The sequence below is a fragment of the Nelumbo lutea genome, chromosome 6, assembly GCF_056320005.1.
Source record: "Nelumbo lutea isolate HS-2025 chromosome 6, American lotus-T2T, whole genome shotgun sequence".
In the NCBI taxonomy this organism is placed as follows: Eukaryota; Viridiplantae; Streptophyta; class Magnoliopsida; order Proteales; family Nelumbonaceae; genus Nelumbo; species Nelumbo lutea.
The window spans coordinates 32,566,005-32,593,489 of NC_142689.1; the positions used below are offsets into that span (position 1 = coordinate 32,566,005).

Genomic DNA, 27,485 nt, shown 5'->3' on the forward strand with positions numbered 1-27,485 from the left:
GTTTGGAATCGTGACCATTTTTCAAAAAAACGGTGCCACATCGGATCGATATAGGCGTTTCAACAAATGTCCATATCTATGAATGTTTGGTTCAAACATTTATTGAAAAATTGGGCATGCCTCGTAAATTGGGACCCCACCGATGTATGAAATGCCAAATTTGGTGTTTCATGTATCAATGAACCGTTGCCACCAACAATTGATTGATGTGTATCCTATGTGGTGCTTACCTGTCAGCATATACATGAAAAACAGTGATGAAAATCACTTTACCAAATAGCATAGATTACTCACTGCTTACGTGGCAGAAGTGTTTTTATCTTTTTTGTGAAAAATGAGTCTTGGAAGCATTGGTGTTTTTTCTTAAAAATTGGTTCCAAAAAGTGACTGTGCTTCCAAACAGTTACTTAGTTAACGTGGCATATAACACTCTATAAACCTTTCATCAAGAAGAAAAACATAAATAATAGTCCTGGAATTTATAAGCTAAAAACTAAAAACTGATGCAAAGTCTACATCACCATCCTCCTCACTCCTTTTCCCTCTAAAGTAGAGGCCACATCATTATGATTTCCACTTTATTTATACTTAACAAGCAACCTCATCTTCTCTAGGTTTAAAAAACCCAACTTCTCATTGTGGACTGAAGTCATTCCTCTCGTACGTGTGTGTGGGATCTTTCTTAGGGTTATAACAGTTAAGGCAACTTTAGAGTCCTAATATTAATAAAGTAATACTTTAAAAAAAAAATTAAAAATAAATTTACCTTTTAAAAATAATATCAATTAAGATACAAACACTGTTCATCTTCTTCCTTTTGAAATCTATTCACCTCTCTACCGCCGCCTCCAACAAAAACCCTCTTGTCACCAACCGGCCAATCAATATAAATACTTTTGCGGTCTCCATTCAAATACCCGAAGCTCTCCTTGTATTTCTTAAGTGCTAAGGCATTCCAAGTTACGACTTCTCTCTGAAGGTGGTGGTTCTTATTTCTGAGATGGAAAAGAAGCAGCTTCGATGGACTCGTGGGAATTACATAGGGAAAGGTTCATTTGGAATCGTTAGCCTCGCCACCGATGAGTCTGACGGTCGCATTTTCGCGGTGAAGACCGTCGATCCCAATTCGTTTGTCCCTTCTCACCTCGAATCATTAGAGAACGAGATTCGGGTTCTGAAATCATTGTCCTCGCCTTACGTGGTGGAGTACCTCGGTGACGACCTGACGCAGGAGACTGCGACCACATGGTACCGGAATTAACACATGGAGTATTTGCCCGGAGGTACCGTTCTTGATTTGTCCACTTAATTTGGCGGGAAGGGTACTGATGTAGGCGAGCGCATTGTACAGTCCTACACTTGGTGCATCGTCTCTGCTTTGTGGTACGTATACGCCAGGGGCATCGTCCACTGCGACGTGAGGGTAGGAATGTTCTGGTGAGTTCGACGCCTTGCCGATTTTGGGTCAGAGAATAACGAGGAGGGGATGATATTGCCTCGTGGAACGCCACTCTAGATGGCGCCAGAGGTAATCGGACGGGAGCGGCAAGGGCCAGAAGCTGATGTCTGATCGTTGGGTTGCACGGTAATTGAGATGATCACTGGCAAGCCAGCATGGCAAGATTGCGGTGGTACCACTACAACGATGTGTCGGATCGGTTTCTCCAATGAACTGCCAGATTTTCCAGCTCAATTGTCGGATCGGTTTCTCCAATGAACTGCCAGACTAGGTGCAACGATTTGGGGCAAGTAAACTCAACGAACTTGGTCTTGGTCCCCAAGAAAGATCAAGTGGAGTGGACTTGTGATTTCAAACCGATTGGGTGCAGCAAGATTATTGCAAAAGTTTTGGTTCCTAGGCTCAATGCTCTCCTCCCTTCTTTAAACACACCCCTTCAGAACGCATTTGTACTGGGGAGACAAATCAGGGATTGTGGCAAAGATTGTTCACTTAATGAGAAAGAAAAAGGGGTAGGTATTTCAATTTCATTTTGAAATTAAGGCCCTGTTTGGTTCGTAAGAATAGGGGTTTAGAATCAGAATCGGAATGGGCTATTCCTATTCTAACTGTTTGGTTGGGTGGAATCAAAATCTCATTCTCATTCCTTCTGGAATAATAGTATTTTCCTATTTGAGGGAATGGCCAATCCCTGTTCCTCCCTTAAGAATGAAATCTCATTCCTGGTGATTTTTTATTCTCATTATTGTCTGAATCAAACAGACTATAAGAATAGATCATTCCGATTCTAATTCTGACTTATAAACCAAATGGACCCTAAATATGTGAAAGCATGTGATAAAATGGAATGGAATTACATAATTTTTTCTCCCTTGAGAGGTCTTAGATAGGGCTGCCCATTTTTGCCCTACTTGTTCATTCTAGGTATGGATGTTCTCTCTAGACAACTCCTATCAGCTTTAGAGAGTAAAACTTTGCAAGGAATCTCCTTTGGTGGTGGAAATTGTAAAATAAATGACCTGGTGTTTGTAGATGATATACTCATTTTTGGTAAATGCTCCCTCAAGAAACTAAATAGGTGAAAACTATTTTGAATTAATTTGGCGGTTGGTCGGGTCAGGAGGTGTAAGTCCTTAATGTTCTTTAGTAAAAATACTGATAGAAAGATACGAAGAATTCTCATTAAGGACTTGGGTTTGGGTGTATGGAGAATGGCAAAAAATGAGTAGTACTTGGGTTGTTTATTACTTGGCTTAAAGGGAGGGAAAGAAGGAAAGATTTTACAAAGCTGGAAGGGGCACTTTCTCTCACATGCAGGATGAACTGTTCTTTTGAAAACACACCTTTACCCCAATCAGATTTGCACTAAAGTTAATGGATTTGGAGGAGCATGCTTTATTATAGAGAGGATTTCAGTTTGGAAGGAGTATAAATACAAATTTATAGAGTACAAAACCTTGTATTTTGTATATATTTGTATTTGTATTCCTTCCAAACTGATCACTATAGATAATTAGGTTCAGTTTGGAAGGAATACAAATACAAATATATACAGTGCAAGTACATACAAAATAATATAAAATACAAGATATATGATTGGCATCAATGCTGCAGTTGAGAAAACGATGCCTTTATTTTTGTTTGGAAACGTTGTTGCCAGGTATGACGTTTCTTAGAGCAACAACAATTTTTTGGTACCAATGGAAAACGTTTTCAGCACCGGTACCCATTATCTAGTGCCAGATCACTGCCCTGTTGGCAGCAACAAGTTACAACTCAAGGAAATGCCAAATTTGGCATAGCTCCAAGCCATGGCTTCCCGATTTCCAAGGTATGGCTTGGAGCACCATTTTTTATGAAAAAACGGTTCCAAATAAATGCCTGTTTCCTGAAACTCTCTTTTTTCTGATGTGGCACTGATGTGACACTGTTACTCCAGGAAATGACAACGATGCCAAACAATCACAAGATTTTTGCACTCTATAAATTTGCATTTATACTTCTTCCAAACTAAGCCTTATAACGTGGATGCTTAATAGACCCTTGATCCTTAGGGCTCCAAAGAAGAGAGAGTATAGGTAATAAGACTGTAGGAGCTTGCAAAAGAGTGGGAAAGTTCATAGATGTAAATGACAGATGAAAGGAAAATGACCTAAAAGATTGTTTTGAAGAGATGGAGTGCAATTCCATTCTTCAGATTCAGATCCCATTTACTCATAATAACGTCAAAGATAAGCTGATTTAGATTGTCTCTAGTAATAGAATCTTAACTACAACAGAGGGTTATAAAGAGTTGAGGTCACTTGAAGCCCAACCTTCCTCGACTAGCAATGCTTTTGGAACAACAACCTAGAATCAATTATGGAGAAGAAAGAACATCCCGCCCAAGGATTCACATATTTCTTCGGCGATGCCTACGTAAAATGCTTCCTACAAGAAATCAATTAGTCAAAAGGTCAAAAAAGATATAGTAAGGTTTTTAAAACCGGACAGGATAGGAAACCGTTCTGGGGTTTGGCTTTCGGACCGTTGGATCTGAATAAATAATCCACTTTGACAGCAAAAATTATAAAAATAAAAAAATGGCAAAAACCATTCCCGGCTTAAACAGTTTGATGGTCAGAGGTTTACTGACCAAATCAATGGTTTTTGGTTAAAAAGTGGTTTTGGGGTTAAATAGAATCGATTCCCAGTTTTTATGATCCAACCATCCGGTCTTTTCCGGTTTTGAAAACATTGGTACCAAGAGCTGTTTGGTTCGAGAGTGTTATGGGTTTCAGAATGAATGATGAGAGTTCATTTATTAGTTTGGAATTTGGGTCCAATTGGATGACATGTTTGATTACATCACTGGATCTGTTCCTCACAAATGGGCGCCTCACAGCACATCCACCGTGCATTGGGAACATCTCCCATGAATATTCATTAATAAATACGTGAAATATTCTTAATGCATGGTAGGATGTGCTTGTGAGCCGCCAAGTGAGGAGCAGATTCGGTCTCATACAAGACTGTGCCCCGTGTCATCCAAACAGTTGATGTGGCAAGTTTCGTAGAATAGCATCGGAATAGATCGAGATCAAATCAGTCCCCACAGAGACTCTGCCTCACAACGTCCCCACATCCTGCTGTTACCAATACACGACGAGGATGTGCGGACGTTGTGGGGGCTGATTTGAAATCGCATAGTTGGCTTTAGCACTACACTGATAAATCTGCTCCTGACATTAGACAGAAGAAAAAGATTCCCAGACGGAGCAGATTGGGAGCTTCCTTACGAGACATATCCTGTTTTGCCACGTTGCAAGAATTTATGACCGGTGATCAAACAGAGAGCGTTAGGTCGGAAGTCAGATCGGGCGACCAGCCATCTCTACTCATTGCTTTCGTCCAGAATTCAAGATGTCAGTCACTTATTCCTCCTTGTATAGCTAGCCGTATAGGGTTTTCCAACTTTTCTGAAATTCGATAATTCGACATCTTTCTCACGGTTTCCCTCACGTTTTTTCCGTACTCGCTCTGCACGTTGTTCGGCCTTCGGACTTTGTGTCTAATCGGTCGAGTCAAAAGCTCATCTTCGAATTCGACTTACCTATTGAACTCGTCGTAGAACGGGTCGACTTCGCGTCACGTTTTTCTGACGATATAAATGCTCGCGTTCTGTTACACAGATCGATCGTATCGATTCGGCCTCTCTCCTTCGTAGATATCGTACACTGAGTGGAAAATGGATTTTTCGGAACAAGACGCGGATTTATTTGGTGAAGAGTTCGAACAGGACGACGAGAAGGAGAAGGACGAAGAAGAGAGCCACGATTCTTCTTCTTCTTCGTCCTCGTCTGCCTCTTCCTCCTCTAATGGCAGTGGCGGGGAGACTAGTAGCGGTAGTGGCAGCGGTAGCGGTAGCAGCAGCGATGGGGAAGAGGAAGAAGACGCTGACACGGAGAAGGCAAGTGGGTCCGATGAAAAGGATCTCTTCGGTTCCGACAATGAAGGCTACTGCAGAACTCTAGCATCAAGTCGTTACCCGGTGCCCGGTAAGCTTTTGCTTGATGGGTTTCTCTAATTTCAATTGTTTGATTGCTCCGATGAAAAGGATCTCTTTGTTTATCCCTATGTTTTTGGTTGCTGCTGTTCGTTTATTTGGGATGGATTATCGTTTCTTCTCTGTGCTACTTAATTTTTGATGGTTGAAGCTTAATTTGATATTCTAGCTAACTCCATAAGGTCGTATTGAAGTGAAAAATCGTGTTTTTAACTTTAAGATAGCCCCTTTGCCACAAGACAACTATAGCCATCTTCCGACATTCAAGATGGACAATAATTAGTTGAGTCTTTTACTTATCAAAAACAAAAAAAAAAGGTTGAATCTGGTTTCTATTTGGCTATTCTTTTAGATGCCTTGTCGAGTGAAGTACTTGAATTTAGTTTCATAACGTGAATATTTGAAATAGACCTAATTGGTTTACTCAAGTTATTTCTATTTTCTTTCAACTTCTACTAATGGATTGCGTTGCTTCTTTTTCCTCTTTATAATTTAAAGCATGGGTGATGTTTGATTACTCTTCTATGCCAATTAGTACATACGAACAGTTGAGCTGAGGAGCAGGGTGCTTGTTTTGGCATCTAATTAGGAGCATATGGCCGCATTGGGGGTGAAAATGCGTCTTTTATTTGCAAATTTCTTTATATCATGGCCACAAGAATCCTGAATTAATCCTGGCCTTTACTGTTGTGTTGTTATTATCCATGCTTTTTTTTTTTTTCTCGATTGATGTTATTGTCCATGTATTTATCTGCACTTGGTGGTGCTTGGGTCTGCAACCAAAATGATCTACAGGGAATCTAGTTTGAGAAGCTTGTGAGGATTAGCGAAGAGCCTATACTTCTTTTAACATACAGCATTACAATACTATTCGTTTTTTTTTTTTCAATAAAAAAAAAGAATATGTACTTTTCTTCTATCATCTTTGTCATTGTTGTCATCACCATTAACCATCATTATTTTTAGTGATAGTTGGGGATCTTGATGATATTTAGATCTTCATAACATGTTGTGAGTTGTGACAAGTGAATGGGTGGGAAAGAGAGTTCCACCCTGGAGGATGTAAGGGTAAACAATTGAAACAAATGGATGGAGCTCTTATCGTGTAACGGTAGAAAGTTTTATGATTTCTAATTTTCTCAGCAAGCAGATTCTTTGGTTAGCGATTGTTCTGGGACATTTTATCGATTGTCAAGTGGACTTCACATTGGTTGTTTTAGGGGGTTATTTTCATTATTCATATATGTACTCATACACAAATATTTTGGTACCTCCCATTTCATGGCATGTTCTTCATCATTAATTTTCTGATGATGTTGTACAATACTTGAGGTGCTTAATCCCCTTTCCTTTGCTCTCTCTGAGTTAATGAATTCTTACCTTTTCTTTGTCGCATTAAAATCTATATGGCAGTATTACCTCCTATCCGGAATCCTAACAACCAGGCAAGAGGGACATTTGGGCGTGGGCGCTGGCATGGACACCAAAATGACAGAGGAGGATTTGGCATCCTGCCTCGACCTGGACCTTATCACCAGAGACAGAACTATGGTTTCGGATCTAGATTTAACAATGGGCGGCAAGATGAACGATTTGTTTCTGAGTTGAAGCTTTCTAAGAGTGAAGAAACTTTATCTAGGAAATGCATTCAAATTCAGGAGGTAATTGATCTCTCTTTTCTTTTACTGATAAAAAAACCCTTCCTTTCTTTTCAATGAATTAAGGATATCCATGTGTCTATTATGTATCATATAGTTCCATTTATTGGTTGCTAACCAATAAATATTGCACATGAGTCAGTGACATAACCACCTTTCAATGGGATGCACCAATCTCTTGCACACATATTAATTTGATTTGATTATCCGAACCATATGCCCTTTATCATTATTTTGGATGGGCAGAGTGGGGGGGAGGGAGGGAGAAAGAGGAAGAAGGTCCTTTAGGATAGAACTTGGGGGCTTTAATTGTGTGTATTTTATCTATTTATTTTTTGATAGTCATGTGTGCTTTATCCTTGTCATAATATGTCTGTATATGTGTCTTGTATTCTTGCATGCGCACTGTTGTATACATAAGTCATTTGATAGACCATCCTAGTGGACTACCAGTTCGTATATATCTGACAAAATTAACTGTTTTTTTTTTTTAATTTTCTAATAGCCTTGTGAAGTTGCTTGCTATAGTCGCATAGAAGGTGGAGATGTTTACTTTGATGACCGCAGTTTGGTAATCATTCCAATAACCCAATCTTGCTGTTCTTTTTCACAACGTTTGGTAGTTCAATAGCGCACTCATTAACCCATATGTATTATACTTATTGCTTCCTCATTATCAGAGGCTTTTTAAGCGTTTAATCACTGAAGATGTTGGAGCTGATTTGAATGAAGGATTTCAGTCTTTTATTGAGAAAAAAGGTAGATCTTATGTCCAAAGTATATTTATTTATTTTTTTAACCAAAGAACTCTTTGAGGAAAGTTATCTAGAAAGATGCCTGTAGTTTGTGACTTTACTCCTCCTGGGCTTCTTGTATGAGGGCTGATTTATGCAGGTGACTCTGTGTTGTTCTCTCTAAATCAGAATTGGGCTCTCAGGGCTTTGGTGATCTTCTCAGTTGCATAAGAGACAAAAGTATCCCACTTCAAAATATACATTTTGTGGTAAGTAATGTTCTAGTTCTTGCTGCATTTATAAAGAAAATAACTATTTTTATGTTTGCAAACTTATGGATTTATTTCTTTGCTTGTTCTTCAGACTTTCAGAAACAATCTTAATAAGGTATTGTCAACTTTCTTGCATTATATGAACTTCTGTCTTTCTTCTCTGTGTTACTGAAAGCAGAGAACTTTTATCTTCTCTTACAATTAGTGAACAACATATTGCTGCTTTTGTTGCATCTGTAGATATTAGCTGCTGCCTATATCAGGAATGAGCCTTGGGAGATGGGGGTGCATAAGAGAAATGGAGTTGTCTATCTTGATGTGCATAAGCTTCCTGAAAGGCCACAAAATGAGCTAGATCGTCGGAGGTACCAATACATTTACTTCTTATTTGAAAAATCTGTTACTTGTAAATTAATGATAAATTAGAGCATTCCTAAGGTGATAGGATTAGCATTTTAGAAGATGAACAGATTAGGTGGTCAGAATGGATGAACTGGGACTTCGACCCTTTAGTGGTTCTGCTTGCTAGTTGACCTGAGGTGGTAATAGCACTTCACAGAATGTCCATTCTGTCTGGTTTGTTGAAAGAAATCTAAATCATGCCATGTTTTAGAAATTCGTTTGGTTGCAACAAGAGCTAAAAGAAATAAATAATAAAAAACAATGGGGAATAGAAGTGGATGCCCCAATGTTCTAAATAATCATAATGATGAAACTAAGTTACCATAAAACAGCCATGGGGCTGTTTGTCATGTTGCCCATGCAATCTCATTCATCATGCAAATACTCCATTGGAAACACTACCTTTTTTGATAAATTCTCCCCTTCAAGCAGAAGTGAACAAGAAAACCAGAAAAAGAACTCCCTAATTTTTTCTGGATCAATAGTGAAGAAATTTATTAAAGAGCCACCAGAACATAGGCAATCCATAATAACAATACTTGGCAAAGGTTTTCTTGAAAGGTAAAAAATGAATGGATTAGGGTTAGAGTTGGAAAAACATATATAGAAAGTGGCAAAAAGGGTGGAAAAATATATTGTGAGCAGATCATTGAGCCATATTGGATTGTATTGCTTGCCTTCCAAGAAATTGGTTTTTCTATTAACAGACGGGCATGTATGGGGAAAGATTACCAAGAAATTGTTTTCTTTTTAGCTAAAAGATAACAGATTTCATTAATAAAAGAAAAGGTTACATGAGAGAATGTACAAAAGAGGCACTAAAAGTGACACAAACATAGATTACAAAGGCATAACTCTCTCACTATGTAAAAAATCCCTATGAATTCCCGCTTTAGCCAAGCTATCTGCTACAGTGTTTAACTCTCTGGGAATCCAGAACAGAATTGCATTCAAAGAGTCCAAGATATCCCAATTCCTCATACAGATAATGAGCTAGCCTCCATGGTCTTCCAATCTTCTCCCCAAGCCATCTGATGGTATTGTTCGAATCACCTTTGATGATTAGGGAAGACAAGACAAGACCTCTTGCAATCCGGAGTCCAGTTAGCACTCCTAAAACTTCAGCCTTTGTAGAGTCTTCCATCCCGATTGGACCACCATAAGCCCACAGTAGATTTCCATCTTTTCCATTAAACACCACCAATCCCTGCTAGACAGGGCTCCCAAGGGCACTTCCATCAAAGTTCAAGGTCACTTCCTCTTCCAAACTTGAGTTAAGGGTTCTTGTCGCTTTTAGAGAGGAAGGAGGGGAAGAAAGAATCTCCACTATGTTTCTTCGGAGATCATTCAAAAAAACACCTTTGAATTCCTTCGAATTCAGCATCCATAAGTTGCACAAGTGGAGTATGTGGGATAACAGCTCGTCCATGGGTCTAGCTTTGTTGTTGAATATTCGATTATTTCTCTCCTCCCACACCCCTCAATAAACTTTTCCCTTTTCCCTTCTTTCCAAGGCCTCTTCCTTGCCATTTCCAAAGGAAGTCTTCAATGTGTTTGGGAAAGAAACCAGCAATAGCCTACCAGATTTAAGAAGTGCCAAACTTTCCTTGTTTCCGGGAAATGTAGGAGAAGGTGCTCAGCAGTCTCACTATTGTTAAAGCACAATATACAAATATGGGGGGAAATACACAGTCTACCTTTGTTTTTCTTCTGAAGTAAGTCACAAGTGTTTATTTTTTTTCAAACAAGTCCCATATGAAGAAGGAAACTTTAGAAGGGATATGGGAGATCCAAATCCTTTTGGAAGGAAACCTAGGGTTGCTGACATCTGAAGTCAGGGACCTGAAAAAAGATTTGGTTGAGAATTTACCGGTTGGGTGACTTTTCCAGATTCTTTGGTCTAATTTTGAGGGGGACAGGTAAACCTCTCTTAAAGTTTGCTGCAGATCTACTAGTTCAACTATCTCTGCCTCCCTTAAGGGTCTTTTGAGACTTAGGTTCCAGTTAGGGATGGTTGGGGAAACTTGGATAAAGGCTGCAACAGTGACTTCTTGGGTTTGGGAAAGGTTATAAATGCAAGGACAAGAGTTGGCTAATATGCTGTCTCTCCATCAAAATTCAGCCTGGAATTTGATTTCTCCCCATTTCCTACTCTGTATCTAATGAAAGGAATAAAGACATCATAGATAGAGGAGATACCTTTTTAGGGATTGCTAGCTCTCATGCGGTTCAAGTGAATGCTGCTATCCCAACTGTTGGTGTCCTTGCCATACTTGCTGCTGATAACCAAAGTTTAGAGAGCACCAGATTCAAAAGGGAGTCGCCATAACCACTTTCCCAATAGAGCTGCATTCTTTTCTTTCACATGTCCTAGACCAAGACCCCCTTCTTCCTTAGATTTACACACTTGATCCCAGCTGGCTAAGTGTTGATGTTTTCCAAAACCACCTCTAAGAATAAAGTTGTGTCATCAATGAAAAGCAAATGGTTCACTGGGATGGATTCCCTACCCACTTCAAACCCTCTCAGCGGGTTGAAACTAGCCGCCTTCTCAATGAAGTAACTTAGGACATCTACTACAAGTGTGAAAAGGAACAGGGATAAGGGGCAACCTTGTCTGAGACCCTGACTGGCCTGAAAGTAACCCCTAGGTTCTCTGTTTAGCAGTACCGAGAACCAAGCAGAGCTGATACAACCTTTCATCCTCTTCACCCATCTTTCTCCAAATCCCCTTAGTGTCAAGATGTTTAAAAGACACTCCCACTCAGTTTTATCATACACTTTTTCCAAGGCCAGCTTAACAACCACTCCAGATTTACCTAAATGTCTTCTTCAACACATTTGTTGGCCACCAAAATGCTGTCTATGATTTGCCTTCCTCTCACAAAAGCATATTGGTTATTGGAGATTAGATCCCCCAACACCTCCCTTATTCTGCCTGCCAAAACTTCAGCTGGAATTTTGTAGATGCTTCCCACTAGGCCAATTAACCTGAAGTCTTTGACTTCCAAGGAACTGTCCTTTGGGATTAATGTGATGAACGTTCAGTTGTTACCTTTATTTTCTATCGCTGAGTTGAAGTCTGTAAAATCTTTCTTGACAATAAATCCAATTGAAATATGAGGAAGTAGAGAAGAGAAGGAAAGAAGAGAGAAAGGAGAAGGAAGAAAGGAAAAAGTTTGGAGCAATAGAACAGTGCTGGCGGCACCAGCTTTTATTATATTATATAGGGCGGCGGAAATAAGAAGGGAAACGACCCTTGTGCCCCTGCTGTAAGTGAGTACTATAACAGAAATAACAGAAATAAAAAACGCTTTAACTAGCCAAACAGACCCTAACAAAAATAACTAAATTATTTCAACACTCCCCCTCGAGTTGGAGCATAGATGTCAATCATGCCCAACTTGTCATCTATGCTCCAACTTGTCACACAAATCATTGTGCCACACATGATGAGACCTTTGGTGAAGATATCTGCAAGTTCTTCTTCTAAGCTGACATATGGAATACACACTTCTCCATTTACAAGTTTATCTCTAATAAAATGCTTGTTCGCTTCAATGTGTTTCGTCCTATCATGCAGGACTGGATTAGCAACAATATTGATGGCAGCTTTATTGTCACAGTAAAGTGACATAGGATTGCTCACTGCAAAACCCAGTTCACCTAACAGATTTCTTAGATTTCAGCAATCCCATGAGACATCGCTCTATATTCTGCTTCAGCAGTAGATCTAGCCACCACACTTTGTTTTTTACTTCTCCACGTGACCAGGTTTCCTCCTACAAAGGCACAATACCCACTAGTAGACTTTCGGCCATCGACTACTCCTGCCCAGTCAGCATTAGTATATACTTCCACCTTTAAGTGACCATGTTTCTGGAACAACAAACCAGCTCTGGGAAACTTCTTGAGGTATCTAAGGATCCTCTCTACAGCTTCAAAGTGAGTTGTCCTAGGGTTGTGCGTGAACTGACTGAGGACACCCACTGCATAAGCAATATCAAGCTTGGTCATAGACAAATACAAGAGTCTCCCTACGAGTCTCTGGAACTTCTTCACATCTTTCAAAAACTCTCCTTGACTGTCTCCCAGCCGATGATTAGATTCAATTGGTGGGTCAATTGGTTTTACTCCCAACTTGCCTGTATCTTCTAGTAGATCTAGTACATATTTCTGTTGGGAAATAAAGATGCCCTTGTGAGAGCAGGCAACTTCAATTCCAAGGAAATAATGTAAGGGGCCTAGATCTTTCACCTCAAATTGAGTGGCTAAGAATTTTTTTAATCTCCGTATTTCAGCCTCTCAATCGCCTGTGATCACTATGCCATCCACATACACAATAAGAGCTGCAATTTTCCCTTCACTTCTTTTCACAAATAGAGTGTGATCTGATTGGCATTGTTTGAACCCCATCTGTTGAACTGGTAAATGAAACTTACTAAACCAAGCTCGAGGTGATTGTTTCAACCCATATAAAGATTTTTTTAACCTGCACACCTTTTGTTCACTGCTTTTGGCACAAAAACCAAGAGGTTGGGTCTTGTACACTTCCTCTTTCAAGTCACCATTCAAGAAAGCATTTTTTATGTCCAATTGGTGAAATTCCTAGTCAAGATTTGCTGCCAATGAAAGAAGGATCCTGATAGAGTTCATCTTGGTTACTAGAGCAAAAGTCTCTGCATAGTCCACTCCATATTCTTGTGTAAAACCTCTTGCTACCAGTCTAGCCTTGTACCTTTCAACAGTTTCATCAGCCTTGTGTTTCACTGTGAACACCCACTTGCAACCCACTGGTTCCTTCCCTTCAGGAAGGTCCACCAACTCCCAAGTGCCATTTTTGTATAATGCATCAATTTCTTCCTGCATTGCATTTGTCCATTCATGTTTAGATAAAGCTTCTGCCACATTCTTAGGAACGGGGACACTGTCCATAGAAGAGAGGAATGCACGGAATGAAGGTGAAACGTGATCATAGGACACAAAATTAGAGATAGGATGATTAGTGGTACAAGATCTAACACCCTTTCTCTTAGTAATAGGAATATCAAAATCATTGATGACAGGTGAATCAACATTGAGAGGAACAGGCATATCAATAGGAGCAAGTGTACCTTGCTGATGAGACGGATCTGCCTTTGGTGAATATGATGATGTTGGTTGCATAGTGTCAGGTTCCACGACTCTTGAATTCTGCTTGCTTTTATGGCGACAATGAAAAACCCGGAATTGAGGAGGATCGAGTAAAGGAGGTAGTTGAGTTTGAGCCGCCTGTTTCTCCTCAACCATACTCTCTCCCTGAGGAGAAATCGAGAAGAAATGTTGATTCTCAAAGAAGGATACATCAATAGAGACATAGTACTTGCGAGAGGTAGGATCATAGCAGGGATACCCCTTTTGAGATAAAGGGTAACCAAGGAAAACACAAGGAATAGCCCGAGGATCAAGCTTACCTCGAGTAGGGGATACGTTATGGACAAAGCAACGGCACCCAAAAACACGCATCGGAATGATGGACAACGGAGTTGTAGGAAATAGAAGTTGATGTGGGGCCTTATACTCTAGTAACCGAGATGGCATACGGTTGATGATGTATGTAGCACACAAAACTGCATCCATCCAAAAACGTTTTGGCACATTCATATGAATTAATAAGCCATGAGCTACTTCGAGAAGGCGACGGTTCTTTCGTTCAGCAACACCATTTTGTTGGGCTGTCCTGGCAAAAGAGCTTCGTTGAAGTGACCCACTCAAAGCAAAAAACTCCATGAGATCACTATGGAAGTATTCCTTCGTATTGTTCGACTAGAAGATATGGATTTCAGTTTGGAACTGAGTGAACATCATGCATTGAAAGTCTCACAATTTTTGGCATTTCATCTCGAGATTGCATAGGGTAAACCCAAGTGTATCTAGAGTAATCATCAATCAGGGTAATGAAGTACTTATATCCAGCCTCAGTGGGTAGAGTAACAGGGCCCCAAACATCAGAATAAACAATATGGAATGGAAATTCAGATATTTTATTTCTCAAAGGTAAAGAACTTCTGCAATGTTTACTCAATTGACATGTCTGACACTGTAACTGACTCACTGACAAGGACTCAAACAACTTTGGGAACATAACTTTTAATGACTCAAAAAGATGACCTAAACGACTATGCCATAAATAGGCTTGACTCTCACTTGACAAACTCATGGACTCTGTAGCCACAAAACCGGTTTTATTCTCCAACACGTAGAGACCATCCACCATGCTTCCTCTATCAATCGTCTTCCCCGAGGCCAAATCCTGAAACACACATGAAGATGGAAAAAAAGTGACTGAACAGTTCACGGAGTGAGTTATACTACTAATTGATAGCAAATTTATAGGTAATTTCGGAACATGTAGTACATTAGAAAGGGTAAGGCCGAGTGGGAGAGGTATGGTACCTTGGCCAGCTATGGTAGAGAAAGAACCATCAGTTAGTCTCACCTTATCTCTCTTAGAGAGAAGGTTATATGTTTGAAATAAATTTGACTTACCGGTCATGTGGTTTGAGGCTCCAGAGTCAATAACCCAAGGAGAATCAGTGGTATGAGATGACACATGGAAGGCAGTGGTAGCGTTACCTGATGTAGATGCGAAAGAAGTAGAGGGAGTAGGACCGGAATCCATTTGGCGGAGTCCTACCATACAATTCAAAATGGTCTCGAAAGGAGTTGATAATTTCTTCCTTAGGGTCAGAATTGGGATGCCTCTCCTGAGTTACCAATGGACTAGTCTCTGTCGACGCCATATTAGCTGAGTTATACTTTTTCTGATTCTGCTGGCTTGGTTCCTTGCCCTGATCAGGTGTTGACTTCTTATCCAAATCCTGTGTCCATTTAGGTTTTCCATGGAGATCCCAACATGTATCTCTCGTGTGTCATGTCTTTTGGCAGTGAGTGCACCAAAGTTTACTCTTATCATCTGTTCTTTTTTGAGAGTCACCTTTCTTAAAAGCACCTCCGACATTTGTATTTGAATTTCCTCGGACAACTAGGGCAACTAACTCCCCCTCTACACAATTCATCACACTTCTTCTACTCTCTTCTGATTGCAATAAGGCATACACCTCCTGAACTGATGGCAAGTCTTTACTACCCAAGATCTGCACCCTGGTGGACTCATATGAAGGATTCAGCCCTAGGAGGAAGGCAAAGACCCGTTGTTGAGATACAAGTGACTTATACGCCTTCGCATCTTCATCACACTTCCAATTCACATTCTGGTATTGATCAAGTTCTTTCCATATCGATGTCAAATCAGAATAGTACATCGAGAGACTTTTCTCCCCTTGCTTGCAAGTAGAGGATTCAACTTGCAGTTGATATATCTTGGCATAGTGTCTTTGCTTTGAATAGGTGGACTTTGCTTGTTCCCATATCTCACAAGCAATTTCAGCCCACATAAAAGTCTTCCTTACCTGTGGCAGCATGGAAACCAAGAGCCATGACATCATCATACTATTCTCTTGGTTCCACCTATCATATTCAGCACTTTCGTACTTCGGTTCCTTCACTCTCCCATTGATGTATCCTATTTTCCCCCTTAGCAGTGATGTAAAGTTTTATTCCCCTAGACCACTCAAGGTAGTTCAGACCATCAAAGGGAATAACAGCCATGGGGAAACTCATATCCATTCCCCCACTCATTCCATTGTGGCTCCCTGGAATCTCTGAAGTAGCAGAATTCTCAGACGACATGGTAAGCACAAGTTTTTTTTTATCTAAGTTCTCAACTTAGGATCCCTCCTTATATCGACAAAAGCTCCCACACACAACAATTCAGTTCTGGACTTAATCTGAGCATAAAAACAAACAACACCAACTTCCAAAGAAGAACTATGACAAGATTGATTTTCACCACAGCATTAATCAATAACGTGTAAGTTCCACCACTTTATTAATGAATAAGAGAAATCCTAACACACATGAAATCAGACTAACGAGCAGAGAAAGCAGGTCATCTACGACCTATAGTCACCTTTTCATAAGTACAGGATCACACGATCCAACAAATAAAAGATATAACCCTCACAAAAGTCTGCCGACATTCAGTGGTTTGAATTCATTTGCTCTCCACTTGGTACACAACCAAGGAAAGAAATAAAAGAAGAAAGAAAAACTTAAGGGTTGTACCAGTTGCAGATCTGATTTGATCAGCCCAGATTCAGCAACTTGAAGAGAAAAAACTTGGTTGCCCAGATTCAACAGCCTTGCTCTGATACCATCTTGACAATAAATCCGATTGAAATATGAGGAAGTAGAGAAGAGAAGGAAAGAAGAGAGAAAGGAGAAGGAAGAAAGGAAGAAGAAAAAGTTTGGAGCAATAGAACAGTGCTGGCGGCGCCAGCTTTTATTATATTATATAGGGTGGCAGAAATAAGAAGGGAAAAGACCCTTGTGCCCCTGCTGTAAGTGAGTACAATAACAGAAATAATAGAAATAAAAAAACACTTTAACTAGCCAAATAGACCCTAACACAAATAACTAAATTATTTCAACAATCTTCTAGAAGATCTGACTATTGTTTCCCAACATATTTGGTAGAACAGTAGCAGGAATCCATCTGGGCCAGGGACCCCTATCTCCATCCATGCTAAAGATAGCTTCCTTGACGTCCTGCTCATCAAAATCTCTTTCTAACCATACCTTCTTCTCCTCTGACAAAGTAGATCCATCCCATCTGTTCAAGATGTATCTTTTGCTAACACTCTTGGTGTAAAGTTCCTTAAAAGAAATTTATTATTTTATTTGCAATTTCCCTTTGATCCTCTGCTTCTCTTTTGTCTACCTTTAATTTTGAAATGTATTTTTTCCCTTCTTCCTGAAGGATAACTGTGGAAGAGGCTTGTGTTACTATCCCCTTCCTTCAGCCACTTTACTCTAGACCCTTGTCTCCAATAGACTTCCTCTCTCCTAATTACCTTTTCCCACTCTTTCCTTAGGGTCTCCCTCCAGCTTCTACCTTCACTGTCCAACATCCCATTCTACTCCTTCACATCTAACGTCTCCATTTCCTGAATCATAGAAGCTTTCTCTTCAATGAATGCTTTGAATTCCTCCTTACCCCAAATTTTTAGCTTTCTTTTTAGATGCTTCAGCTTTTGTTGAAAACAGAACCCAGCCCAGCCTTCTACCTTACATTCCCCCCCACCATTTGGCTATTTTAGACTAGAAATCCTTATGGAAAGTCCACACTTTCTCCAATCTGAATGGGTTTTTTTCCTTTTCTTAGCACTTCAGTTTGAAGTGCAAATGGCCAGTGATCTGAAATGCATCTGGTTTTGTTCTCCTGGAATAGACTTGGGAAGTGCTCCTCCCAATCTGCAGAAACCAGAATCTTCCATTGTGAAGGGGAATGTCTCACAGATTGTGTCTGGCAATAAACTCAGTGAAGTCTCTCATGCTTCTTGTTAGTCATCTGCTTCTGGAACTTTCATGACTGAATCTGATGACATTGAAGTCACCTCCAACACACCAAGGAATATCTTTAACCTCATGTAGGGAGTCTAATTCATCCTACATTCTTTCTCTGTCGGAAGGGAATTAGGCCCATACACCCCAAGTCAAAATCCATGTAAAATCATCTGATAGATTTTTGAACACTGATATAGAAAAGTCTCCAACATCAACTTCTGTGCCTGACACCACCTCTTCTCTCCAAGCTATTAAAATTCCTCCCGCTGAACCAGTGGCTGTTAGTGCTGCCCACTTTCTTCCCCTAATCCCTCAAATGGCTATTAGTAGTTTCCTATCCGCCAATTCTTTCTTAGTCTCCTTGAGAATGACAATGTCTAGGTTTTCCCTCTTGAGAGTTTCTTTTACTAAGCTTCTTTTCAAATTTCCTCCCAAACCCCTGATGTTCCAACTTAGAATCTTCATCTAGGCTCTGAAATGCACTTTCTCTTACCTATTCTGTTCCTTGCACCTTTGGGTTGTTCCACCACTTGCTCTACCATCCCCCATTGTAACCTTTTCAATTCTCTATTCATTCCTTCTTTCTTCCCGTTCCTTCCTTGGTCCTAGTTCCCTTGTTCCCTTTTCTTTTAGGGTCTTTCTCTTCCACACTGGCTTCCCCGTGTCTGTTCAAATGCACTAATCCCTATTAAAAAGTTGGAGATGAAATAAGCAAAGATGGATTGACCAGCATTAAGTGAGAAATTGTGGAAGGAAAGATATTTGCAAATGAAGATTGAGGGAGAAGAGAGGACATCCTGGATTAACATTATTGAGTGGGATAGAAGATGAGTACAACAAGAGGTTGTGGATACAAGTACAATAAATAGAAAACCATATAGCCACTGCTTACTGCTATCCCACCCAACCCTTTTATTTTACAACATAGCCTAGAAAAATTGTTGCCTATAGACTCCTTGTTTTGCCAAATCATCAGCCAAACTGCTGGCTGATCTGTGTACCCATTGAGTTACACTCTACATATCCTTTGAAAACCACTTAATCCATCTGATTTCATTTCTAAAGTACCAAGGAGCCCTGGACTCCTCCTTTAACCAGCTAATAATCACCTTTGAGTCACCTTCAATAATCAGCCTTTCTGCTCCCATCTCCTTGGCTTTCACCCCAACAACTACTGCTTTCATCTCTGCCCTTAGCCTCTTGCTAGATCTCCTTCTATTTGGCCTTGAGAACATTGCAAGTATACTTCCATTCTCATCTCTTATAATTCCCCCAACACTAGATGACCCAGGGTTGCCCATAGCCCCATACTACTCCCATCAAAGTTTAATTTCCACCATCCTCTATGGCTCTACCTAGGGTTATCCATTCCTCTGTAATTTTTTACTTTTTGGACGTAGCACAACTGGCCCCCCAATTTCTTAGTATGTCATCAAGTGTGAAGTCTGAAAACAACTTTACTGTTCTTAACCCATTGTGCTACTCTTAGTGTAATGGTTTCAATTAAAGCTTCTATACTCCTTTCTTTTTCTTCAAAAGTTCTTGCATTCCTTTCTTCCCACAAAGTCCACACCACTGCATGGTATATCAACTGGTCCAGTCTATCATCACTGTTAGTTATCTTCATCTTGTTGGATCTCACAACTTCACGTGTGGGTGGCACCCCTTTTTTCTTTTTCTCCCAATATGCATTCAGAAAAACATTGAACACTGGAACTTGAAGGAACTGAGCTGGTTAGTTCATCAAATGATTTTAAAATTCCAAATAGTATGGAATTGTTAAACTAGGTTCATCTAGAAGCTTTTCATTATATACTTATTAAAACCACTCCTTTCAGTTGGTTCAAAATATAACATCCAAATAAGAAGTGGATCTAACCATGGCTTCTATCTCTTTTTTCTAATGATGTCCATGTTCATGGTGTAGTTCTTCATGTTTAAGTCAATTGTTTGTTTTCTACAGCCTCAGCTATTAGTTTATTTGGGGAATCTCTTACTATATTACTGATGAAAAACCTCTCATTGCATCCATAACCCTTTTAATCATGTCTTGTTCAATCAGATGCTACTGGGGCTACTGCTTTGAAAGCCTTGCCACCGAGGATTCAAAGGGAGCTGATGGAGATGGGATACATCATATTGATGCAAATGTTGAGTTCTGTTCTGTGATCAAAACCAAATTAGGGGCTCATCGTATTATTATGGGTGCTGAAATGGACTGCTGTGATTCCACTGATGAGGGAAGAAGGTTTTATATTGAATTGAAGACTAGTCGTGAGGTTCACTCTTCTATTCTATAGAATTTTGTCTTAAACTAGCATATTTTTATTTATTATCTAACATGTTGGTGCAATGAGTTCCTCTATGGTACCAAAAAGGTGTGGTACTTAAAACTAATGACCAATTTTACTCAAATTCACCTAGGAGGTTCTGATTTGTTAAAGTTATGGTACCATTGAAATAGCCTAGTTCAATAGGACTTGTTGGCGTAATGTAACCTTTCACAAGGTTTTGCCCCCTCTTTGGGGTGTAAATACATCCTACCATAAAGCCCTTTTGTGGTGCCTAACCTTTATAAATAAATCTTTACAAAATTTCCATAAAGGCTTGATTTTCTTGGAATTTTGAGCTGTTATGAAACTAAAAGAGCTATACCAAACAATACCTTAGTCTTACCAATACACAAGTTGTTAGGTAAATTGTGATTTTCTCTTTGCTCTTTTATTGAAACAGTTGGATTATCACACTGAGGAGAGATACGAAAGAGAGAAACTGCTGAAGTTTTGGGTATGGTTTGCCTCCCATTCTAGCTGTATATAATTCTTTATACTCTGCTCCTTTTGCACATTTGCTTGTTTTTGTGGATTTTGTTTGTAGGTCAGCATGCAAAGGTATTTGATCCATTTAATTCTATTTCTACTTGTGCTTTTGTAACAATATGGGTTGATTAATGTTGCTACAGTTTCTTTTTTTTTTTTCACTCAAAGAAATAAGGATTATAGCTTTCTAATTTATTAATCCTAAGCTGTACATTAAAAAGACGACTGACATATTTAAAAAAACCATTACCCAATGTTAGTCCCAGCTACCTGGGGTCTTGGGGGGGATGGACACTTGTTGCTTTAAATTTCTGTAGTTAGAGTAGGTATCCTATTTCTTTCGTTTCTTTCTTTCTTTCTTCACTCTATTAATGAGGAAACATTTTATTATTAAAGAGAAAAGAGAATATGGGCAGATACAAAAGGGGTAAGAACCCCATAAAATGACACTTAGGCTACAAGAATCCCATTGTGACATTGCACTCTATATCAAGCTGGATTGACTACAGTTGTTTAGTTTTTTTTTTTTTTTTTTTTTTTGTTGGCTGCCAGCCTGAAACAAATAGTACATAATCAGCTAAAGCTGAGACCAGCCAGCACTCGTCTTATCATCATATCATCATCTAAACCTATGCCAACTGTATGGGATTGACATGAATCCTGTTTCTCCATTCTTTTCTCTTTAATGCCATATCCATTGTCCTATAATATCAGAAAGTAATGAATAGAAAGTGCACCAAGCTGGAATTCTGCAGCAGACTTATCCTCTTCAATGTGATGTGAAGAAGATTTTTTATGGAATAAGTTTCCTGTTCAATAATTTTTCCTGTGCATTTATATGGCTACAGTTTCTTGATTCATGTTTCTTCTTTATATACAATATTCCTTCTTTTTCCTTCTCTTTGTTATTACCGAAGGCTTTCTATTGCTTGTGATTTTTTATCATCTATCTCATTATTGATCTTCTTTTATCACATTCTTTCTGAAGATTGTAGTTTCTACCTGAAATGTTGCAGATCCAATCATTCTTAGCAGGTGTTCCTTACATTGTTATCGGTTTCAGGTATCCTCTTCCCTCCCTCTCTCTCTCTTTCACTGAATGGTTTAACTTCTTTCCTCTCATCCTTTACCAATTTCCTGTTTTACATTGTGGAATTTTTGTCATTGAAGAAAATGTGCCCTAGAATTTTGAACCATGGCATGATTTTAATCATCAGGAGTATTGCCATTATGTGTTGACTATCTTAACCATCATAAAGAAACATGGTGGATAGAAGATGCTAGAAAGGTTGACTACAATCCTTTTCATGCATCTCTCAGATGGAATCATGCTCACATGAGCCCAAAGTACTCAAGAGGCAGAAATTCAAGATGGGCTACTAACTCAAGTTCCATATTTCCTAAAATGACAGTTGAAATAAATGAATGTGACAGATAAGTTTATGTTATAATTATAATATTTCTAAACATCATGATAGCAATTGCAAGGTGCCAACCAGCTGGTTGGTAAGGTCTTCTGCTGGTCATAGCGGAGACTTGGGATCGAATCCCGCCTGCACCTGGATTGGAGGGGTCATGGGTTGGGGGATGTGCTAGTCCCCGTTGTGGAGGCAACACGTAGCATTTGTTTTACATATTATCAAGATATATTTTGTAAACTTATATACTTTAAAAAAAACTGTAAACTTATATGGAGAAACCCTTCTGGAAAACAAACTTGACAAAATTAAGTAATTGATGGGGACAAAAGCTTGGTCCAAATTGAAAATAAGGGAGATACGAAATAGTTTGACTTTGCCTCGGTGAAATTAGAAGGATGCAATTTAAGTCTGAGTCAACCCAAACCTGACCAGATCCAAGCCTGAAAAAAGTAGGTTCTACTAAGATACTGGGTTAGGGTAGAAGACTGTCTACCTAATCTGAATCTGATACATTTATTTTGGGTGTATCAACGAAAACCGAATGTCCCATATGTATTTCATGAATGCATGGGAAACACTAGGGTTTGGGGTTGACATATGGTATCTTTGTAAAATATTGTCTTTAAATGATTTTTATGCATTAGGTGCTGTTTGTTTGCATTTATATGTATAATAAGACCTCTGTTTGTAACCTTGGTTCCAACTCAATCAAGCTCCTTTCTTGAGGGTTGGATCAAAGGTAAACTCACATTAGGTTGGCTTTATGTTAGGGATCAAAGTTGAACTCTTGTTAGGTTAGCTTCATGTTAGGGTTAACAATATATTCAGTTGGGATTGGGTGGATTTGAACCTGGTTTAGGTTACACTAAGGACTGGATGAACACCAAACAAGGAAACACTCTTTAGCCCTTACAACAGACATCACAGCAATCAAATAAGAAGTCAATTCTTCAGTCACTGTGTCTCAACTATGGAGACTGCATGGAGAATTTACAATTTTATACAATCTTTTTGGGTTTAATCACATCTTGAAATGGAAAGATTCCTAGTTCTATATTAAATTCCCTGACTTAAAACTTAACCGTAACCATGAACATTTTCAGACTAGAACTTACTGAGTTTCCTAAAATTTTGCAATCAATTAATACTAACAATGATGCAATCCTAAAAATTGCATAGAAAGTACATGAGCACCCTTCTCCAAAACAATAGTGGGATGGAGGAGAAATTCTGATACAGTTCCATGGATCATTAAAGTATCTTCAGGGAGATAAAAACAACTGCCAGAGGAGCTCATCAGCATCGGCTACAAAAAGACACCAAGGACTGGTGATCTGTAAATATTGTTTAGGGTGCCTAGTGAGGCTAGGCCAAACCACAGGATACTCATGGCATATAATGTATATACCATTCTTTAAATCAAATCAACAAGTTTAACAGTTAGCAATGAAAATACAATATTTCCATGAGGTTATGCTGTATCCTTGATTTGAGTTCCACAGTATTGGGTTTTGTTATACCAAAATAAACTTCATAAGGATGCCAAGTTTGAGAACATTTGAGAGGGGACTGGGTCTGTTGCACCTTAGTGAACAATGATAATATCCTTGTTGGGAAGTGGTATTAGTGCTCCAATGCAGAACATGATGGTCTATACAGAAGATTAGTTGTTGCTGTTCCTTGGGCACTCTCCTACATATGTCCTATGGATGTATGGGGAAGGCCACCCACCACACTTCGTTAGGCTCTTCTTCTCAGTTTGTATAAAAAAAGATCAGTTGTTGCTAAATATGGAGCATAAAACATGGGGTACAAGAAGAGTTGCAACATTCTATGAGTGTTTTAAAGCGCAAGTTGCAAAAAAAGGTGCAAGGCAAGCTGCACGCTTTTTTAAAGCAAGGCGCAAAAATACAAAAAATGCTAAAATTTTAAAAAATGTCAGAAAATTTAAAAAATATCCAAAAAAAATAAAAAAATAAAAAATATTAAACATAACATTAATAAAAAATATAAACTTATTTTTTATAATTAATATTTTAAAAAACCTATTATCTAAAATTAAAATACATAAGCATAACATGTAAAGCGTATTCAAATGAAAATTTAAAAATAAATCAAACATATAAAACATTTTCAAGCATGTAAAACCCGCAATCTCTTTTTTCCTCAACTGCATACTTCAAATAGCTGATGTGATGTAAAACATACTACATTCCTTATTCTACGAGCCACCTTTGTGCCACACCCCTTGAGGCAAGTCCATGTTAGGGTCTTGAATTCTTAATTTTCACACAAAAAAATAATGTTTTATAATTTTAATTGCTACCTTTTAAGAAGATATTTTATTAAGATGAATGAATGAACAATATTAGCAAATAGGGAGTTCTCAGAACGCTAGGTTCAAAAAAAGCAAAAAAAAGCATAAAATTTTCAAAAGGCGCATGCCTAGGTTAAGGCGCAAGGCGCACCAGGCGTGCACCTTTTGAAAGTGCTGCTGCTAGGACCTGGGCGAGGCGCCTACCCTAAAATGTGCATTGCCTGTGCGCCTAGGCACACCTTTTAAATCACTGATCCTATAGGTGTCCAGCTTGTAGAGGAATTGTAAATGCATACTCTTCCTTCATCAAGGGCATAAGGCATAAAATGGAAAACGAGTCCCATATAAAATTCAGGTGCCACACCTAATAAAATAACCATCAACCCATCAAGTTATTTTTTTCACACTTAACTGGTGCCATAGATGGAGGTATTTGGTTGAAGACTGCTATAAAGCTGAGTATATGAAGGTGGTATGTAACCCAGGTTTTAGGTGTATGTAAAATACTAGGAGATTGATTTCTTAGCCATTTTGCTTCAAAAGCTTCAAGCATACACTTCAGCCCTGATTAAGACTGGTTCTTACTACAAACTTGGGATCCAAGTGGGGTTCACCTTCTCATGTCATTACTTAGAAATCTTTAAGCTTTTTTCAGGAGGGCACCTTCCAGGAGAAAAAATTTTGGGACCCCAACTTTTTAGAAAGGTTGCATTTATGGTGTGGATTGCAGTTATCTGGAAATGCCTTATGAAGGACCAACTTGCAAGTAGGAATACCTTTATCGGATATTTCTAGCAGCTTATGTGGACCTGTAGATGAATCAGGAAGCCATCTCCTCCTCTATTATCAGTTAAAAAAGTTCTCATGGGCCCATTTCTTCAATGTGTTTGGGTGCAATAGGTTTTCTTTTCCCTTATCTATCATTGAGTGATTAGTATTTAGGTGCCTTGGAGGAGTGTATAGAATTGGTAGAGCATTATGGATTATTTTCCCTTTTGTGATTTTCTAATGATCTTGAATGATAGAAACACCTAGATCTTTGACAACTAAATATAGTGTTACAAATGGCAATTGGCATGGTATGCTCATGGCTGTCAGTCTACAAAAATTTGAATGTGCTTAATGCACATTATGGTGCCTCTGTGTGAATTTTGAGCAATACTGCATTTCAGTTATTTTCAATGATTTATGCATATGATATTCTTTTAGACTATTGACATTTGTAGTAGCCAAGAAATTGCTATATATCGACAATTAAGATCATCTATCGGAGTGATGTTATAGACAAGGACAGGATGGAGTAAATGAACTCTAGGTCCTTTCCCATGCCATGTGTTGTGTGCTGCTAGCTTGCTACTGATGGATTCTCATAATCATATTTTCATTGATGGATTCTCATAATCATCTGGCAAGAACTCATGTTTCCTTCCAGTTTTGTTCGTACTTGGCATCACATAGTGGTTCATACTATCTTTTCCTGGATCCAGGGATGATTCTGGGCGTCTTGTCCGTACAGAGAGGTTACGGACCAAAGATATAACACAAAGAGTAAAGATGAAGGGATACTGGCAGGTATTAGAATTTTATTTGCTGCAAAATACAAGGAAACCAATCTTTATTTATTACTTTTCCATTTTGGCTGCCAGGAACAAATATTTTAATTTCCTGATAACTGAGATCAGAGCATTGAAGTATTTATGCAATCTTTTGTGTTATTACTTGTTTGTAGATGCTATTTTAATAGTTTTTGTATTTGCTTTTTCCACTCATGTCAGCATATCGTATGGAAGTTGATTCTTATGCTTTTTGGGCCAACAAGTGATGAACAGAATATGAGAGAAGTTGGAAAAATAGAGGATTTGTTTTGGCTAAATACAAGGAATTAACTTGGCATTTGATTTGAACAAATGTAGTAACAGGCACATGGCATGGAAAATTTAAGAGAGACTATTGTCCAATATTGGTCCCAGCTATTTAGGGTTTTGGGAGGGGTAGACTGGATATTGACCTAACCGCTGGCAGATTTTTGCACAAAGTGACCACTCTCAAACACGAACACATGTTCTTACATAGCCACCTTTCCACCATCCTCCCACCTCACTGTATTGCGTGCACACAAAGACAAGCAGACGAGCAATATAAGCCCTTCTTGGGTAAATCTCTAGATCCACCATTAAGTTACAGAATGCATTTAATAGAAGTACCATGTATTAAATGATCAGGTTATACCACCAATCTTTGTCACATACTAACCGTTGCATTATTTCTGTAGTAAATAGCAGCAAACGCTGGCTGAAAATTAGATTGAAATACCATTTATGTGAATTGGTTGGCAGGGAGGAGTCTGCCTGGCATTTGCTGACGAGGTGTTATGCTGGCTCTATGGGACAGTAAAAGAGAGTTAGTTTTGACCTGCCCTTCTCTTCTCTATGTTTTTATGTTTGCCAATAATTAACTGATTCCCTTGATTGTCTTTGAACTGTTTATCCAGAGGAAGACTACATCTTGCAGTTTGCCCCACCTTTCAACCGTTTGGAGCTTCTGCAAGCTCAGTCTTGCCCAGACGTAATCACTAGCCATGTTGAGCAATATCAGCAATTGTGAGCATATGGATTCAACTTTACTAATATAGATATGTGGAGAGGGAGAAACATTTTTAATTATCTGCTAGAAACGTAATTCCTTTTGTTGTATTTTTGTTTGAGATAGAGAGCATGCTTTCATCTGAATACAAATATATTAAGTAAAAAAATATGTATATCCAGGAGAGAAGCTGGATATTTCCAACAATTTATCCTGAATTTGATTCCAAAACTTTAATTTCTCTTACTGATGAGGAGAGGTTCAAACAACTTTACATGATTTACTTTTTTGTATGAACAGTAATACAAAAGTGCCGGTTTTGGAACTA

General features: G+C 38.9%; 1 protein-coding gene across 2 annotated transcripts; it reads left to right on the plus strand.

Moving 5' to 3' along the window:
- The first annotated feature begins 4,680 nt into the window (after window positions 1–4,680).
- Window positions 4,681–27,485, plus strand: LOC148848404 (NAD-capped RNA hydrolase DXO1-like). 2 transcript variants are annotated; one of them, XM_088950983.1, is made up of 14 exons: window positions 4,698–4,863; window positions 5,131–5,496; window positions 6,918–7,165; window positions 7,668–7,733; window positions 7,843–7,921; window positions 8,086–8,165; window positions 8,260–8,283; window positions 8,409–8,533; window positions 20,080–20,296; window positions 20,751–20,804; window positions 21,853–21,899; window positions 26,062–26,146; window positions 26,911–26,974; window positions 27,066–27,485. In XM_088950983.1, the coding sequence occupies exons 2-14, from the start codon at window positions 5,187–5,189 to the stop codon at window positions 27,176–27,178; spliced, it is 1,512 nt and encodes a 503-aa protein (XP_088807109.1). In that variant the 5' UTR covers window positions 4,698–4,863; window positions 5,131–5,186; the 3' UTR covers window positions 27,179–27,485. The 2 variants fall into 2 exon arrangements, with proteins under 2 accessions (XP_088807108.1, XP_088807109.1); XM_088950982.1 differs by having other exon boundaries at window positions 4,681–5,496.

Bases quoted from the DNA above. Each gene is read 5' to 3' on its own strand.
- LOC148848404 (XM_088950982.1), top strand. From the start codon at position 5,187: ATGGATTTTTCGGAACAAGACGCGGATTTATTTGGTGAAGAGTTCGAA. The intron at 7,734-7,842 runs GTAATCATTCCA...CCTCATTATCAG, and splicing joins ACTTTGATGACCGCAGTTTG to AGGCTTTTTAAGCGTTTAAT. The intron at 20,805-21,852 runs GTATGGTTTGCC...GAAATGTTGCAG, and splicing joins AGAAACTGCTGAAGTTTTGG to ATCCAATCATTCTTAGCAGG.